This window comes from Anopheles funestus, chromosome 2RL (genome assembly GCF_943734845.2).
Source record: "Anopheles funestus chromosome 2RL, idAnoFuneDA-416_04, whole genome shotgun sequence".
Lineage (NCBI taxonomy): Eukaryota > Metazoa > Arthropoda > Insecta > Diptera > Culicidae > Anopheles > Anopheles funestus.
In genome coordinates, this window is record NC_064598.1 from 79,803,341 (window position 1) to 79,822,807 (window position 19,467).

A 19,467-nucleotide genomic window follows, 5' to 3' on the forward strand; every position below is an offset into this window, starting at 1 on the left:
TTAAGCTCGCGAAAAAACACATGTCACACGCTGGACATCGTTTTCGATTCCCAAGATGGTGCTCTTTATTTACACCGGCGCTACCATCTTTTAGTCCCGGAAAATCCCGCGCAGCGGCATGACACTGGACGGATGACGGCAAAGGCAGCAAACACCCCGCCGAAAGGTCACCCGGTGCAAAGTGTGACGCGTTCCATCGCCCGCTTGCTTCTGTGATCATCAGTTGAATGGTGGCCGGAGGCAGTTTTCAAGGTTTCTGCGCCACGGTGGTCAGTAGATTAGATCGAATAACCCATCGTTTTGGGGGGGAGGTTTAGAGAACAACAGCCACAGACATTGGGACACGCGAAGCGATGGGAGTTTTGAAGTAACACACACCATTCACATGAAAAGCAAACAAAACTTATGTCGTATGCCACCCGCAAATGTCGTTCTAATTACCTCCGCGAGATGAACAGTAGTACAGAGGCAGGTTCACGATTTGGAACAAGGAAGGCAACGATGCTACCGTAATTAATCATCCATTATTTGGCAGGTGGTACGTAGCGAACCGAGAACCTAACGCCCGCGGTATTGGAGTAGCATTTTAATCCCGGGTAAGCTCCAGTGATCGACGATCTGTTTGCTTTCGCGTTACATTTTGGCGCAACACGGTTGGACGCATCCGTTTCGGACAACACGCGAAACTGTAATTACTTTGTGCTGGAAGAGTGTTTGTCTTTGGTGACGACGGAAAACGGTGGTGGACATTGAATGCTGTGAGAATCGTGTTGTTTGTTGGGGGATTTAATAATCTAAAGAAATAGATCAATCCAAGCTGAAAGTTTGTTTGTTCATTGCTTGTGTTGAGTAAAATAACTAATTTTAAGTAATTGTTTGTCGACGAATCTCATACACTTTTGCATCACGATCTGTAAGTTAAACTGCCGATCTTTCGTGTATTAAATAAGATCCGAACTCGTGTAGTTTTAAAATACTTAAAAATCGATGGATTTGTTAGATTACGTATGACGATACATTTCAGAAATCCATGTTTCCTGGTTAAAGTATTGATTGTCAACCGATCTATCTACAGTCTCAGAAAACTTCTCCAATCAAAGCATCTGTCACGATGATCGAAGATCGACGATCGATATAGAACCTATATAGATCCATTACTCACATACGCCACATAAGAGTTCTGACCCAAGGATTTTATCTACAACTGACAAAACCTTCTTAGCCGCGTTTGAGAGGAAGATACTCAGAAGAATTTTTGGTCTATGAGTTGTACGATAAATTAGAATTGCCAGATCATTCGAAATACTTCGGACGACTCAGCCCGTACAGTATTTGTAGGTCGTCCACATGGAGGCGTTTTATTCCCAAACTGAGATGGAATGATGGAGTTGGTGCGTCCGCTAGAAAGACCGGGATAACGAATTAAGTGACGACTCCACTGGACCATAAGCCGTTAAGAGGACTCTTTCGAACCAACTTCGATAGTGTAATTGCACATCAAATCACAGTCCAACAGTAGGATTAGATACCAGATATTATTCAAACCATTAAATAACTCCAACTTTCCCATTCACCCGTGACTTTGTACGTGACGCATTCGATTGGTTTATCACGAGTCTCTACAGACTGCTGTTGCCAATCGCGTTTTTCTGCTTCATTGTGTTACTGAAAGATTACTCTAGCTTCAACCACCCCCAGCGTTTATTTAATCCGAACTACTTTTATATTTTTTCGAATCCTTTCCATTTCGTTTCTACGCACCATCGAGTTCTAACTTCATCAATCATTTATTTAATTAAATTTGCGAAGCGTTCTCCTTGGTCGAGGAGTGTTACTCTGCGGGAAAGAGCTGCTTATCTACACAAACCGTTTTAACTTAGCCTCAATTAAACCGGATGTTTACGAGCGTCCGCATTCCTGCTCTTCAAACCGCCTACGATTTTGCAGTACTTGAGTATGCAACCAATTTGAATGATGAGTAGTATGCGTACTACTACTACTACCAGTACTACTGCAATAACCGTAGCTGCACATCGTAGTAGAACAAGCGTCATCCCACCCCAGATCAGATAGCGTTTCCCACGCACACGGGGTTTGTGTGCTACAAAGTAGTAACTCATCCTTCTGTTTTCGACATTTAAGTCATTCTTCGGTGTATCGTTCGGGTGAGGTATTCGCGCCGCCACCGAGGGATAAGCGTGCCGTCGGCCGAATGGTGTAGCTATCGTAATTTAAATTAATAGCCCAAAACCCTATCAATGTCGAGGGAGAAAAAGGTTACCCGCGACCGGTCGGTTTAATCGTCGCACGGCAGTGTTTAATGCAAAACCCATCAAGGAATCGATCGGGTTTGTATCGCAGGCCCACTATTTGCCACCGGTCGGAATGGTAAACTCGTGACACTCTCGTTAGTGTTGTAAAAATTTGTACGAAAGAAAGTGGTTTGCTGTGAGTGAACTAATTAAATTGAATTGTTCTATAGTTCGGGTACGTAATAATCTTCCCTCACCCGATGATGGTGAAATCGAATAAAGCTGTGATCACGATGATCGTGGGCCGCACGTTTGGAAGGAAGTTATTAATGGGTCGGGTGTGCATTCTAATTGGCCATTCATCATGTCAGTTTCTTGCACCAGACTTCCTAAAATGAGTTTTTCTCCACGTCCTAATGCACGTTCGACTGCTGATGAGTGCCTGGCGATAAGAAACTACAGCTCCCAATCAGGGTGGCCTTTTGCATACCTTACCACCATTTAGATGCATTCGTTGACAGGCTGGTACTTATCCGTCTGTTCGTGATATCAAAGCCAACGCCTTCAAGCATCAGCTCATCGCGTCCGGATGCGTTTGCAATCTGCCCGCAAGGCATCGGATCATCGCCGTGCGATGCAGTTCCGTTTAAGCGACGTTACGTCAGCCGTGGTGTGCTGTGGTACATTTTCCCACAAGTCATTTTTGTGAGCTTCATCCTCGTAATTAATTGACTCCGTATGCTAATACCCAGAGGCAGCGATTGCGAATGGTGATGATGATGATCGTTTCGGTCAATCGATAGGACACGTTTGTGAAACATTTTTCTACATTTTATTAGAACGGCCCAACGGTGTCTGGAGGACCTGTCTTGCTGGGTAGGGTTGGGTGTGTTACATCAAGCGCGAAGCTCAAAGGGGACGTAAACTGTTGGTTCCACGGTAAAGCTTCCTTTCTAGGTCGCACCGGTCGCGATCAGACGTTAGAAGGGGTATTAGTGTGTGCATCCTCATCATGGACTCAACTGTGTCTGTAAGCGCGTGTACTGTGCAGCAGAAGCCACTAAATTACGATTAAATGGAATTTTATCCTTGGTTGGGAGATGAAGAAAGAGCTTAATTAGGATATAAAACATTTTATACAATACTACACTTAGTCTCTTGTGATTGTTTTATTTTTCAGATAAGAAAACTATTTGAAATTCCACGAAACCCCGATAGAGTTGATGTCGATGTTCAAATGTTCAAATAAAATGAATTTCAAGTTAGATACGACAGTGCAGAAGATCTTGAGCAGGTAAATGTTAAATTATTCTAAACCTGCTGTAATTACAAATTTATTACACAACTTGACAGATTCCCAAGAGGAATAGTTGTGTCTTAACAAATTCACTTCCATTCGATTTGTTAAGATTCCATTCAAAGATTCTTGATTTTTCGCATTTTTTCTTTCATCACGCGCTAATAATATTAAACAAACATCTTATTTATAAGAAGCTTCTGGATGCAATTAATGCTTGAAAGATTTACTAATATTAAAAACAATATTTATACTAAAAATAATAAACACCCTAAAGTTTCTTGAGCAGCTGCTCATAGTATATTATTTTGTGAGGGGTTCCACCGGATCACAAGGAAGAACTAGCTACAGATAAGCCTCAGCATCTCAGATACTTCACCAAATTTTTCGTCTCTTTATCTTAAAATAGTAGTCTTTAACACTAGAACGATCTATTTAACGCATCATGAACAGTGCGAAAATCAAAAACTGGTACGAACAGGTATACGTAGAATGATGCAAACAGGACAACCCTTACATTGGTCACACAAACTAAAGGAAGCAGAACGCGCGCCACACCATCGTCCCTTAACGGTTGCCCTCACGAACTTGGTAACTTAACAGCCGATCGTGCAATACGGCTTATCGAGCAGGTGTGAATCTAAGTGGCTTAAAATAAACTTAAAGTTGACTTTTTAATTGTGGTCAGCCCGCTTAAAACTTGCGCATGATCCAATCTGATTGATGGAAAGGCCACCAAAAAGCTTTTAATTGTGCATAGTTGTACTGATTTGAAGCAGTTTCGCTTAAAGATTGACAGTTTTCGGCTGTTTTGTTTTGTGCATGCAAAATTAAAGCAACGGTGCAGTAAACGAAAACGGTGCAAATGTTGTGCACTTCCCCATTGCTCTGTCACAACACACGGTTAAGCTGTTTGCCGCATGATGTGTACCGCAGAGTTAGAATAATTTGCCTTTTTTGCTAATGATGTCGTTCCGTTTCACTGATCGGTACCCTCATGAATGGTACAATGATGCTTGGTTGGTAAGATTACAAATTATTAGTTTATTATTCCGCTGCCAACCGTTAAATGTCAGTCAATTTTACGCGCCCGTCCGCACTCGCACCCAAGGTGGTGTACTGCACGCTCCGACCATACGGAATCTAGGATCGGCCGCGTGCCAACGCTCCAAATGGCGCCGGTTTTTACAGCGAACGAAGGAGGATCCTCCCAAGCAAACTCTGAAAATATTGTACATTGCATCATCAGCCAGCCAGCCGCAGCATCCGAGCTGCTTCGCGCGAATACGGTCCAGGCGGTCGAGTGCGACCGGACCGGAGCGTCCGATTTGGCTGGATAGAGCAATTTTGCATAGGAGACGAAAATAAAAAAAACTCGCCTCGGCCGCCGTGTTGCAATGCTGCGAATGGTTTTTACACGATTCTAGACGATCGCGATCAAGTGAAGCGATTAGCCAGAACCAATACCTTCAGGTGTAATGATTGTGCGATCGTCAGTCGATAAGCAGCAAAAACCGCCCCGAATGGTGAAGCGATCGAACTTGATCTTGTTGAGTTTTGGACAAAATTACATGCTGGACACATATCTTTACGATCCGGTAGCTGACATAAATGATGCTTGCGACTGACACAACGTTTAAGCGTGTGAACATGAAATTTCGACACCGGACCGGTTGACTTTACCGATGCAGTGAAGTGGGGGAAGAGAAAGCAACAACTACAGAAAAAAGAGCATCTATTAGTCGCGAGCAGTACGGCGTGGCGTAAGTACACCGGGTGTCATAAAACTGTGCCGTATCTGGTTAATAAATTTACCTGAAAACTGTTTTAATTAAGTGCCCGGTCGTCGTCACCTTCGTTGCAGTTTGCAGCTCGTATATTATGGTCAGGTACGAGCGCTTAACGCGCATCCATTGGGTGGTTGTGTTTGAAGATTAATGGACGATTGGATCGTTTTGTTACTCCAACATCTTCACCAGCCGGTGGCGTCTGTCCGAGCTGACGGATGAGTTCACGTCAAATGTCAACCATAAGCACGGCGTCGTAAAATCGTGCTACGGATGAAGATGAATTAGCTACCGGCCGCATAGCAAAGGTGAAGCGAATTAACAACCGATTGACCAGCAAGTGAATCTTCCACCTTATGGGGTGAAGAAAAGAAATAAAAATTACTATCAAAATATTTTACGCCAATTCGTCAGCTTCTCCGAGACAGATCGGTCAATCGTCCCGCCACATATTTCAGGAACCTATTAAATTCTCATTAGAACCATATCGCCAACTGTCGGATGCGCAAGGTTGCGCACGTATGCCGCACAGCCGGCCGAAAGATCACCCAAAGAGCGAACAACTAGCTCCGGTTTTGGTGTAGTCCGGTGACCTTGCGGAAACCTTCTCACTTACCCAACGGTAGGGAGGAACATGCGACATTAGAGCAACAATTTCCATAAACTTAAACAAAGTGCACCGCAAGACATCACCCAGCTGGTTGGCAGCTAATTGTAGCCGGGAAGGTGGCTGCCCATCGGGTCCATTTGTCCATCTGCGTTTGCGCTTACCTAAGCCCGATCGGTCCGAAGATCGTCTCCATCGATTGAAATGTCAAGTGAAGCAACTTGTCCACGGGTTGACGTGTTTTGCCTGCAGAAGTAGAATAGTAAATATAGTGTTCTTCGCTCGGTGATCTTTACCTCCCTTCCGGCTCATCCTGGGTTGAATGTCTCTAAGCTCTGCTTGCATGATTTATTTTTGGGGAATTTTAATTCACCAACTTCTCACAAAAGGGACTACTTCTCACTGTTTGGTTGTTTGACCAAAAGGAAAATGATATAGTGAAGTGCACGAAACGAAATCACAACGCTCAGCCATTATATCACATGTTTGTTTGGTGCCGGGTCCTGGCCGAATGCGCATCTGTCACTCAAAAACTCTCGCGAACTAGCGGCCGGGAGTCCGGTTGAGTCTGCGTACGGTACCGGAAAGTTCAGTAACGTCATTACAATACCTGATGATTTATGACCGTTACTGTCGCAACGTTTTGGGACCAGTGAGGATCGAGTCGGTTTGCAGTGCTTCACATTTCTACCCATTTGCCTTTCGTTTCCTCAGTGCTCAGGGCATTCTGGAGCAGGTCATTCTTGGGATGCAGGATGTTTTCTCTGCGCTTTGGAATCGTTCCTGATTGCCTTTATGTTACGACCGGTGCGATCCCATAAATCAACCGAAACGCCATTCGATGGAATGCAATTTGCGGTGGTAGTAATCATCAACAAACTCGGTGAAACTGGTGCAATATTGCATAAGTGTAAGTGGGTGGGGTTTATTCGGGGTGGGAATTCATATGCAAAGAGGAATCATACCGATCGAAATCAATTTGCGTATGTACAGCTCTAGTGGTGGATATTTTCTAAAGCGTCCCATAAAGAAAGCGCGAAAGGTTTATTGATATACTTTCCCGTCGAGTGGACTAATGTGTCTAGGGTTTGATCATTAATCTTCCTATGCTTAGTATAAATTTATTTGATCGTAAGGAATGCGCTTTTGATCTAATTGCAGTTTCTTTGAAGATACCGCCAAGGAAAGTTGGATCTTTAGGAATGCTTATGTTACATGTGTAAGTTGAATGTTTTTTTAAATTTATTTTGCCATTTTATTAAAATGTTTTCCTGATTGATTTGTGTATGATATAATTTTTAAAATCAATGCGTGATAAGACGATTTTTCCAATAATAAAATATACAAAATAAAAAGCTTTAAAAAACATGACAAAATATTTTTAATATTCTAAGCAGGTTCCAGTAGGGTCAAATTTTGGATACACCATTAATGTTCTTGTGTTTGATTGGAATTAAATTAATTCCAAAGTAAATTAATTCCTGCACGTGCCTTTAGGAAGTACATTTTTTATCAAGGAATATAGGATCATCAGTGGCACAATCAGTGACGATAATATAATTTCACCAATCGAGGAGAACGTATGATCTCCTCTGAGATTTTTGTTGAGTTTATTGTGATCTGGGAGGCCCAATGTTGTATCAAATCATATCCTATGAAGTTAGAAAGAAAAATCAATCTCTGTTATAATTACGCAAGTTAATTCATTCTCAGATAGAAATACAACATTTTTTAATAAAAATGATTATTTGTTCTTTATGCTTGTTGCATATTCTTGCATAGAACTTTGGTAACATGTTTGAGAATATATTGGACATTGTTTAGTCACAGAATAATACCACTAATTTCCTTTTTTTCTACATTATTCGGCGTGAAAACCACAGGCATATCATTTAACATCTGGGCGCCCCTGTAAGTGATAAACAGCGCGGTATTCACACGACAAGACTAGAGCTCAAATCCCATCCGGACCGTGACCCCCCGTAGCAAGGAAGGACTATCCGGCTACGTGGTAAAAATAAGTCTATTTAGCCAGAGATAATCTGAATTACCTTTAAGGGTCGTTACAACAAGAGAGAGAAAGAATGATCCTATTTTTTTTGTTATTCATGTAGAAGAACCTGGTCGTATTGATGAGAGAGAGAGAGATCCTATTAGAGAGAGAAATTATGTACGATCGTAAGATGTTACATCTATAAGCTATTGAATTATTTCTAAATTGTAATACTTATTATTTTTTATTATTTTTTATTATTCAGCTAGGACGGCCTGGTCTAAATTGTAATATATTAAACGTTAAAACAACCCCTGCCATGCAGCGACAATTTATACAATGTCACACCACTTAAAAATCATTTCTAACCTCAAAAAATCTTAGCTATTGATTTCTTTTTATTCATGTAGAACGGCTAGATCGTATTGCTAGTTATCGGTTTCTTTCCTCTAGCTAATACAAACTAGACTGTGATCAGAAACATTCTATCGTGGGTGTTTCCTTCAAGGTCACGATCGTTCACCCTCTCGATTTCATTTCATATTTCACTTTCATGCCTGCCATGATTTTTCCTGGGAAATAAATATGCTACTTGCGTGTCTCCATAATCGAAAATTAATTGCCATCATTAAACAAATTCCGTGCTACCTTTATGCTCTCCTTGGCGTTGAGATACAGCTCTTCCTCGCAACCGGTGAATGGTATGTACAATGCTGGAAGCAATACACCCTGTTATGATTGATGATGGGTCTCATTTTATCACACCTTTTTCATTGCTGTAAAGGCTCCTTCTCTCTGGGCTTTTGTTTCCAGCAGGGATTAGTTGGCCTTACAGGTGCATAGTTTACAAACGCAAAATTGTTATTTAGTGCTATTTGAAAGTGTTGAAACGGTTGAGAAAACTTGAGGCCCCCCGAAGCGGAATCTATTGATGAATCACACAGTCTGACTTCCTCACGATTAAAGTGATCGGATTTTTTTGGGGTGGAATAATTTACACCTTTATCGGACGATAGAGTAATTTTATGATCCCAGAAGTCGGGACTTTCTAAGATTATCAGCTCGACGGAGGGTGCATGTAGTTTTGCACCATACGTACCATTCCGTACCGGTGAAACAGTGGTACAGTGGTTCTCGTTTGAAAAAGGGCACCAAGACGTTCGTCCACTCTTTTGCTAGTAGGATGGTTAGTGGGAAGGCAACAAAAAAAGGGTCGAATGGGTGATTCTACGTAACATTTATCTGCTCGCGCAACTGGATCGTAACACTTAACCTCGGTGACTTCGAAAGGCAAACGATGCACGACCACCTTCACCATCAGCTGTTGATCATCATTGCAGTTTTTTGACGGTATGGAACGATGTATGTCAAAAAAAACCGGAGCCTCAAGAAATGTGATAAACACTTCACAATTTCTTTAAAGAACATTTGTAGACCTATTAAAATCGATCGGTAGCATGATAAGGAGACGTTTAATAATGTAAAACTAGCGTCCATAATCAATGCAACATTGTAAGGCAGCTATGTTATCACTAATGTTCTCACTGCCTAGATCGTGGCCATTATTTTACACCACAAAACATGGTTAAACTGCACAAAAGACGATAATATGCAACCATTAGCTGCATTAAAGCGTGTCAAACGAGCAACGCCGATTTGGTAGACTGCAGAATGAAATTTGATACTGTTGCATTACGATGCATCGTTTGCAATTGCCACTGTGCTGGGTGGGAAACATTAGCTACGGCTTGTTATTAGCATCCATTTTGAGCTATTCAAAAGCCGCTTCGACCATGGTAAAGGTTGGTAATACAAACGGAGGGATGGTTGTACTTTTCTAAGAATTTTATAAATTGGTTGCACGATTCTATTCCCACCATAACAGCGAACGATTTGGTTTAATCGTAAAGAGGGAAAGAAACTAAATATTTTGCCTTAAAAATTAGAAATTGAATTACGAAATATTTAGCTAATTTTTTATGCTTATACAAACAGAAGGTTTTGCAAATAGAAATGAATGAAAATCAATTTTCTTAACCGTTTGTTAATAAAACATAATTTAATGCATCCGTGTTAGCTCTGTTGCAACCTTTACAAATCATCCCCCTTAATGTTCTGTTCATTCACACCTTTTCTTGTGGTACAAACCACCGTGAAGAGTCGCTCACGGATCATCTTGATTCGCGGCCTCAACGGTACACAACAAAACAAAACAACAAACTAAATAAATATCCGTCAACTTCGCGAAGAAGCGTGAGAAATGAAAAACTCATTTCCCCATTTACCAAAACGGTCGGTGAAGCTAAAACGCGGGATGTTTTGGGAGGTGAGCGAAAAACACAACTGCCGATTACTTTTTATTTCGTTGTAGCCATATACATCATGTTTCGAATGTCGGTACACGGCGGCGGCACAATGGAAACACGCACCCACCACCCTCTAAGTTGGGATTGGGGAGAGAAAATTTATGTGGTGCACAATCTTCGGGATCTTTGAATTCCCTCGGGGGGCATGATATTTCTGTGTGATATTCTGTTCCAAAAGGCACGAACTGCCAAGACTGTAGCTTTAGCTGACCTATTAAATAGACGAAACATTCTGCCGAAATTGTTTTGTTTCTTTATATGTGGTGGATAATTGCTTTTAGATTAAATTGTTCACAAATTCCTCACGAACAGGTACGAACAGGCTGCCGATGATATATTAATACACGACATGGCTCTTTATTAAACTGCCAACCAAGCGAAAGGAAGATCCAACTGGTTGACAGAAAATAAACCGACGATTCAGGGAGTGTGACTGGTATTCGACCTCCGTGCGGTTCAAGTACGGCTCGATGACAAATTAATTTTCGCACTTTATCGATCAAATGCCATCGGTGTCGCGATACGCGGAGGGTGTGATCGTACAAACCCACATTAGTTCGTGATCGGTAGGAAATACATTCATGTGGCAAGGAATGCAAACATTGTTCACAACGGAAATTCCCTTCAAACGCTTATAGCTGCATAAAATATGTTTAAATTAAGTGTTTGAATTGAACAAAGAAAGAGTTTATTTAGTTGCATTTTTATATTGTTAACCCTGGTCAATATATTCGTTTCCATTTTAATAGCTACTTACATTTGCGGCATAAATGGAGTTAATTAATTAGCCCGAGTGCTGCGTAGAAAACTCCATTCAGAAGTGATTGAATGGACACTCAAGATGCAGAAATTGAAATGTCAACCAGTTTACGAGTGTGCAAATTGTCGAAGCTTTTAACAAGCTGCAACAGACTGTTGTGTGACCTCGGGGAATTTATGTTTGTTGAGGTCAGTTTTTAATTAGAATTATTGATCTGTTAGGATGGGAGAGATCCAAAGAAAATGTGTTCAAATTAAAAGCAATTAAATTGAATGGTTTTGGTTTAATTAGTTTATGAGACATTAGAACTCATTAGAAATAAAATGTTGAATTCCAATTGATTGGGAAGATGGAAAATATTATGCTTCTAATTATTCTATAATTAATTTGTGAGAAACGAAAACTGTTTCTCTATGGGAAGTTGATGTGTTTTCTGAAGTTTATTACAAACTCGACATTCTGGAAAGCGCCTTGAATCTAATTCTGAAAGAATTTATTTTTTATCCTTACTATCATTAGATCATTACAAATGGTGTGCATTGCATGTATTCAGCTGACCGAAAAGGTAACATTATAGGGTTATTTAAATTACGATAAACAACATCATAACATTTATTTGAATAACTAACGACCCACAGAGAATGTATCTCTGTAATAATGTTATATTTATATGTTTCTTAAATAAATCAATAGAGTTGTGGTGGTCAAACCACGTACTCTAAAGCAAAATTTAAATAACATTGTAAGGAAGAACAATCAGAATACATTTTTTTCCCAGGATTCGTGGAGAGGTTATCGTCCCTTTAAGTAACCCAGGATCAAACATATCCTGGAAGTTTCGACTAGGTTTTCTAAAGACTTAATTAATAGCGAGAAACATCGCTCACAGTAGCAGCTAAACTTTGGTCGATCGATGGTAATTTCGATAACACATATCATGTAATTTTATGTTGAATAGCTTCAATTCCATTAAATCGTACAGAGGCGTAGGGTCACCAAACTACAGAATTCAACAGTCAAAATGTTTTTTTTACACATATTGGATCGTTAAACTCTCTAAATAATTTATTGATTAGTGTCCACGAATCCTCGAATATCCTTAATGGAAAATTGTTGCTTATTTTACATTATAAAATGTAAAATGTAAATGTATTTTACATTATAATTTTACTGAACTCTACACCAGGCAGATGTTGGTTTTAGAAGTAGTATTTTATCGAGTATCTAAATTGTGTGGGAAACATCAAGTGATGTTTAGTATAAACAATGCGTGACGACTTTTCCATTACACCCCGAAAAGCCAGAAATTAACGTAATCAATCATAATAAAGTTGTCAGACCAGTGTCTAACGAACAAATGCGTTGGTTGCATGTTTACTGTGCAAAAGCTTAAACGTTTTGAAATGTAGTAACCTTTAAAATAGTATTCCAAAACTGACCTTCATTAGAAGCATTATTCACAGCAAGCTATCGACACCAGAGGAGCACCAGAAAATGAAGCATTATTGCGTTGATTTCAAACGTATGTTTGAGCTCTCACCATTTCAGCTTGTTTGATAAAGCTATCCCTCATTCATCTTACCATCTTATGCGTCCATTATTGCGTCCCAGGTTGACATGTGTGCAACTTTAACAAAGCGACAATCGGTCCAAAATTTTAGGCATCCCATCCTCAATACCAACAACAGTCGCCCGCGGGCCACTGACCTTTTTCGCTGGCTTCTTGCGCATGCCGAAACAAAAACGAAGATGAATAACTGTTGTAATACCGTCACCATTTCCTGACATTGAACCTTCTTGCTTTCGAAACGGTTCGCGAATCGGCTAGCAACAAAAGGCTTCAGCCCGTGAACATCGGTCCGTGTATCGGTCCGTGTAGCGTACGCGGGATCTACACGATCGTGCGAGATGGCCAAAGAAATGGCCGACGGCGGTTCGTGTCTTTTAAATCATATCGCTTTGAAGAGCAATAACTCAGTACCCGCTATCAGGGTGCTGATTACCACGACCGGAGGAAGATATAATTGAGGGTTATTACGGCGCATAGCTTTGTGCCTTCAGTTGCTGTCTTCAGAAGCTGCCTTTTTGATTGTTTGTTTTAAATTCTAACATTTTCCACCATGCTCCGTCGTGCTGTCAGCTGTTCAAGCATCGATTGCTGGTTAAGTTTTACAAAGTTGTGTCGAGCAAAAAGGAGATGTGTATTTAACCCAGTTATAGATTATTATTAACGACAGAAATGATTTGATTTGTAAAAAAAACAAAAAAAAAACCTTTGGCTTGCAATGGGTATACTGTGAAGCATTTTGAAAGAGCGTGGCAACGTTTACCCTAATATCAAAGACAAACACTCACTTATATAGTTGCTAAACGTTACCATCATGTGAGTTGATGTGAAAAGTTTTCAAGGTACGAAAGTATTGCTCACCTTTACCCAATAAGGGCATAATAAAACTAATTTTCAACACACCTTAGCCTTTCGCACTGGGCTACAATTTGTACCAACATGCTTTTTATTAAACCAATCCCTTTGGTTTTCCAAAAAAAACAAACTAGGCTAGCGCATCCCTTAGCACCTTTTTGCATTGCTTCTTGGGTGTTTTTTTCGGTCAAAGAACAAAGTGACTTCAACGCCGCGTAAAGACACGAACCCGATCTATGGCAATCGTTTGTGGTTTGTGAGTGTTCGCGGGGTTTTTTTTCGCTCCATCCACCCAAACCAATTCACGGGGTGGCCTTTTCGAACACCTGAAATCGATACGGTTTCATGTTTTTTTGGTGGGGGCCACTTTTGACAGAACGGAGCCATTGCATTAGGGATTCATCCCTTTTGTATGGTCTGTGTGTATGGTTGAAACAATGCAAAGCCACGAGGGAGTCATACGCCTGTTTTCATCACGCAATCCACCGTCGTCTTGGACTGGATGGTGATGTTGCTGATGGCACGGGTCTTACGGTATTCGGATCGAGATGATGAGTGATGGAAGTCCGTCGGTTTTGACGTCCACCAGTGCGAACCTCAAAACCTTGGGACTGGGGGGGGTGGTTACCGGCACCGGGCCTACCACGTCGCGGTCAAATGCAAATGCAATCGACCGGTGAAGACGAACGGTGCGGGCTTTGTTGGTTTATTGTGTGATTCCTTCGGCGTAGAAAATATTCCCTATGGACAGCCTGCGTTGCCGGATCGATGAGTAGCGCCACTACGCAGATGTGTTAACATGCTTTATTGCAGTCGTGTGGGTGCGTTCGAATCCGTCTCAAGAACTTTGCCGTTCGTTCAGTTACAGTTTTACGTGGAGAAGATTTTTTTTTTGGTTTTCTTTTCAAAGAAAAGGTGGGTTGCTTTTTTACCACTGTTATTTTTTTTTATTCACAAGGGTGTTCTTTTTTCTACAACACAGTAACAGCATCATTCATGTTTTGGATTACAGTGCTGGTTGTATGTTATGCATTTTCGTATGATTTGTGTTTTGAAACATATTTTAAAAGCTAAGAATTATCAACATTATTGGAATATTTTCATTGAAATAATGGTACGAAATAATTGTAGAATTATTTTACCAAATAAATGATTCCATACGCCTGAATGTATGCAATCGTATATTTTTTAGTTTGTAAGTCATTAAATGATTTTCTGTTAATGCCGTTGGCGTTGTAAATAAAATCTCAAAACAAGCAATAAAAACAGTGAGAATAGTAAATTTTTCTCTTTTCTGTTTTTGCTCTGGTTTTACACACATAAATTTACACAAATATAATTGTATCTTCAATCTATAGACAAAATGAGAAATTTAGTTACAAATTACTTTTTTGGTTACATCTTTGGAAACGTTTCCTACATAAAATAAACAAAAAAATATTATAAGTTATTCTGAAGATTAAAAATTAAAAATTATACAAAATAGAGCAAGAAAAATGGAACTTTTTTTAGAAATATTCAAATTATTATTCAAAAATTATTTGGAAATATTTCAAATTTTCTAAGATATGTTCATCAATCTCGTACCACACTGTGTTTTGTTTTGTGTGATTCTTTTTTTTGCTGCACCTTACCCATCCCATCCGCTCGGACGAGGTGCAAATTCATTAATCTCAACATGAATGGAAAAGGCTTTGCTAAGTGACGGACCGATCAGTAATGACATTCAAACTTTGCCGCCCTTACCGTCCTAAGTGATGGGTGCCGCTTGTACCAGCGCAACACAAACTCACAATGCGTTCTATGTCCGATTGGAAGGGACGGATGGATGTGTATTTTTTTTTTTCATATCCATTTTTGGAGATCTCGCTTTTCCTTTCACGATCGTCACTATCGCCTTCTCGCGATCTTGCGCTATCATTCTGTGATTGTTCTCGTTGGGCTAGTCGGTCTTACTCCTTCTCACCGTTCTACTAGTAACCAGCGCACCTGTGCGTTTCGCTCGCGAAGGTATTGTGATTAGTGGACCGCATTTCGGTGTAATGTTGCCGATTTTTTCTTCTTTCTTTATTTATTTGACTTCGGGCTTGTTTTTTTGGGGGTGGTCACCGCTCGCCTACCTTACTCGACCTACGGTAAACGGTTTTGCCGTTGGGAGGCAGCATAAGGCTGTATAAATAAAATTGCCAACGGCAACATCAATGATAGTTTGTCGTTGCTGTTTGGATAGTGAAGATTATCAATCGGTTCGCTCCGTACAGATTAGCTTGTTCCGGTGCATGGTGTGAAACGGTGTCGAATAAGTAGTTTGTTTGCGTTTTAGTAGTGTTTAGGGACCCAAAAGGATTATTCATTTTCTCATCGGTTATCAAACATTAAGTTTGACGAATTGTACTCCAAAATGACTAGCTTCAGCTTTACGGTAATTGTGACAGAAGCCGTGTCGTGGAAAGGACTGTGTTTATCAGCGCATTCACTTTCGTTCTAGCAGTTTGCACTGGTGCTTGTGATTGTGGCGTGTGGTACTATGGCTAAACCCCAGAATCAGTATGGGCACAATAGCTACAACAAGAATACGGGTGTGCGCAACACATCGGTAGGCCACCGGCTAACTAATCAGCATCAGCAGTATCAGCAGCAACATCAGCACCAACAGCAGCAACATCAGCAACAGCAACAACACCAGCAACAGCATCAGTCGCAGCAACATTTCGCACACCAGCGTCAGCCGCAAGCTTTACGGGCGCCATTGTTACCACCACACAATCCTACTCAGTTCAGTCAACGGTTGCAGGTAGGATATTTGACTTTTATTTTTATTATATTAAATATTCATATTTTAAATGAAATATTTGCAGTTGTCAGAAATTTCGATACAATTTATGTTTTTTTTTAATTCTTATAATCTTCACATCGTTTGACTTATCAAAGTCAGCAAGGTTCTCTTTGGAGGACTTTGGATAAAAAAATTAATGCTGTTAGAATACGAAAAAAAACCCTTGTGCTTATTTGTTATCACTAAGTAGTGTACACCAACTATAAGAAATTTTTGTTTTTGCAATACTAAACCAATATCAATGAAAAACTATGTAAAATGGAATACAATTTGTTTTCAATTTAATCAAAATATTAAATTACTCAGAGGTTAACCGATTTGTACGTATCAGCTAAAGTGAAAAAGATATTTTTTTAAAAAGTTTCACAACGCTTAATATGTTGGAAACATGGAAAATTGAATGGAAAAAAGGTTGTCAAACTATTTGATCTTTCCAAGTCTATATTTAAACTCTTTGCTTAAGGATCTTCGAATGATCTACTTCTTATACATAAATATGTTGAACATTTTTACATCGTGAATAAAATAATAGCCTAATTTAATTTCTTCCAATTTATTTCCATCGGTTACCTTTCCTTTGCAACCGTTTTGTAGCAACCTTTCCCGAATGCGATCCGTCCCTTCGTACCGATCACCTCGTACAGCAATGATGTGTCGTACGATGGCAGCTACTCGTATGCATACACGACCGGTGATGGACAGCAGCAGCAGGCCCAGGGATACCTGAAGAATGCCGGCCTAAAGGATCTCGAAGCCCAATCCGTCCAGGGTTCGTACTCGTACACGTCACCCGAGGGCCAGCTGATTACGGTGACCTACATTGCGGATGAGAACGGTACGGTATCTCACCTCCTTACGCAATGTGCACACTCTTGCGTAGTCCATACCCATCCCAATGGCTAATACTGCGAAACACTTTCCCTCTGCGTCTTCTTCCGTGGTAGGTTTCCGTGCCGAGGGTGCCCATCTGCCCACACCGCCACCGATCCCGGAGGCGATCCAGAAATCACTCGCCCTGATTGCCCAGACGCAACCGGTTTCGGCACAGTTTAATGCCGCCTACAACCAGCCCCGTTTCCACCAGACCGGTTACGTCCCGTCGGCCAGCGGACACAACTACAACCGATACGGTTAAATGGACGGTCGGATTCGAAATCCATTGCAACGCAACTTTCCCCCATTGACTGACCCAATATCCTTGGTGCGGCCGTCGATCGTACTCAGCATGGACAGGTAGACACATATGCTGTTGCAGCATTGCGGTTGAACGTTTCGACCCGCATCGAATTCTTACCACATTCTACCGGAAGATGTTTGGCTGAATGCTCCACAGCGCCATTAGAGCAACAATGGAGATTCCACGCATAGCGACGTGCTTGTTCCGATCGGTTCATCAAACCTCACATACAACACATAGTTACACATCCGTTCTCATCTTCGCACACCGCTACCTTCCCTCCCGTTCATCGTTCCCACATCGTTCCCTTCTGATGGAGGGATGCAATCTGTCCATTCAGTCGTAAACTACACGATGCATTCGATGCGATACGCCAACAAAACGTACGGTTGTAAATCTCTTTCCACTTGTCATCCGCTTCTCTTACCGTGCGCCTCACGCTGGCGAGTGGCATCGGTTTTGCTAAAATGCGCAATTAATATGCAAATTGATTTCGGGCTCGTTTCCGAAACAGAAGAGAAAAAAACAACAACCGCACGTACTGCCATCAATGTAGCGTTACAAGCAAAACCCTCGTCAACGTCGATTGATTAAGAAACAATGTAAACGGTTTGTTTGTATGTCCCAAACCCCCCGGCTCGCCCTCGCGGCGTTGGGTACAGATAAATTGATGGTGATCGTAACGGAGAGCGCCCCGGGCTTATGTTACTTCCCTATCCACACGATAAGCATGTTTGACACGTTGTAATTGCCTTCCACACATTAGCACGCGATCGGAGTGAGGCTGTTGGCTGACTGATCGTTCGCTTCATTGCTTTATTTGCTCGGAATTTAATGACAATTTTGCTTTGCGCATCTCTTTTACTCTTTTCAGACAATTTTAACGCATATTAGATCACCTTTCATCAGAACTTGAATCGACGGATATCGTGCACAGGATGGCCACTGGTAACACAATTTAGTACAACTAGCTCAGCGATCTTCAGCTTCATCGGTGTATGATTCTGCATGATTACTGCAAAGACTTCTGGAACTATCTCATCGTTTTATAATCCTGTTTGTACATAGATTGTAGACCTGTTGTATCGATTGCAAATAAAGAACAATGCTTCTTATATAGATGTTGTTTGTGTATGATATTTTCTTATAATTTTTGATCACATTTTCTAAAACATGCAAAATAATATATGGTTCTAATATTATATATAGATATATATATAGATAGATATATATATCTATCTAATATTCGGCTATATTTTAAATTGTTTAAAAAAATTCAAATAGTTTTCATCTTCTAACTATTATAGTCGAGACCAACTTATTATAGTCGGCATTATCAGTTAATTTTATTGTGTATGTATCTCCAAAAATAATTATGTTTTTTATCATTGAGAAACTGAACGTAGTTCATTTAAATATTTTTAAAACCAATTATTGGGACGGCCCGGTGGTGTATGTGATAACCGGCGCCTATCCACTCGACATGACTGGGAATCAAATCCCATCCGGAACGTCCCCTCGTATCAAGGACTGACTATCCGGCTACGAGTTAAAACTAGTCTTGCTGCATCCTAGCTTTTCTTAAGAAGCAAAAAACAATTATACTAACTTTTACGATTTATAAAAAAGCTACATGCACAAGCAAATATGTCACAATATTAAATAAATAATAATGTGAAAAAATTAAATGAAACAACAAGAAGAGAAAAATTGTAAAATACACATGATTCTCAGTTTGGTAAGCAATAACTGAAGAAAGAACAAAAATATAAAACACACTATAACAAGCAGTACATGTCTAGCTGTTTATTTACGTCGTTGTAATTTTTAAAACATATCTCAAACATAACAAAATTATGTTGTAATGACTAAATATCTTTTATTATATATATAGTATGTATATTTTTAAAATACTCAAAAAGAAAGCAAAAAGCTGGTTTGTCAGTGGATAGGAGCTTTAAGCTATTTAA

At 40.4% G+C, this 19,467-nt stretch overlaps 1 protein-coding gene across 1 annotated transcript; it reads left to right on the plus strand.

The window, feature by feature from the left end:
* The first annotated feature begins 14,560 nt into the window (after positions 1 to 14,560).
* Positions 14,561 to 18,884, plus strand: LOC125765751 (myb-like protein Q). The gene is made up of 5 exons (XM_049431192.1): positions 14,561 to 15,906; positions 15,976 to 16,278; positions 16,915 to 17,155; positions 17,265 to 17,553; positions 18,372 to 18,884. Exons 1-4 carry the CDS (start codon positions 15,886 to 15,888, stop codon positions 17,453 to 17,455), a joined length of 756 nt encoding a protein of 251 aa, XP_049287149.1. The 5' UTR covers positions 14,561 to 15,885; the 3' UTR covers positions 17,456 to 17,553; positions 18,372 to 18,884.
* Positions 18,885 to 19,467: the final 583 nt, after the last annotated feature.

Excerpts from the sequence above, each read along its gene's own strand:
- LOC125765751 (XM_049431192.1), top strand. The coding sequence starts at position 15,886 with ATGACTAGCTTCAGCTTTACG. Across the intron at positions 16,279-16,914 it reads AGTTCAGTCAACGGTTGCAG|CAACCTTTCCCGAATGCGAT; the intron begins GTAGGATATTTG and ends ACCGTTTTGTAG. Across the intron at positions 17,156-17,264 it reads CTACATTGCGGATGAGAACG|GTTTCCGTGCCGAGGGTGCC; the intron begins GTACGGTATCTC and ends CTTCCGTGGTAG.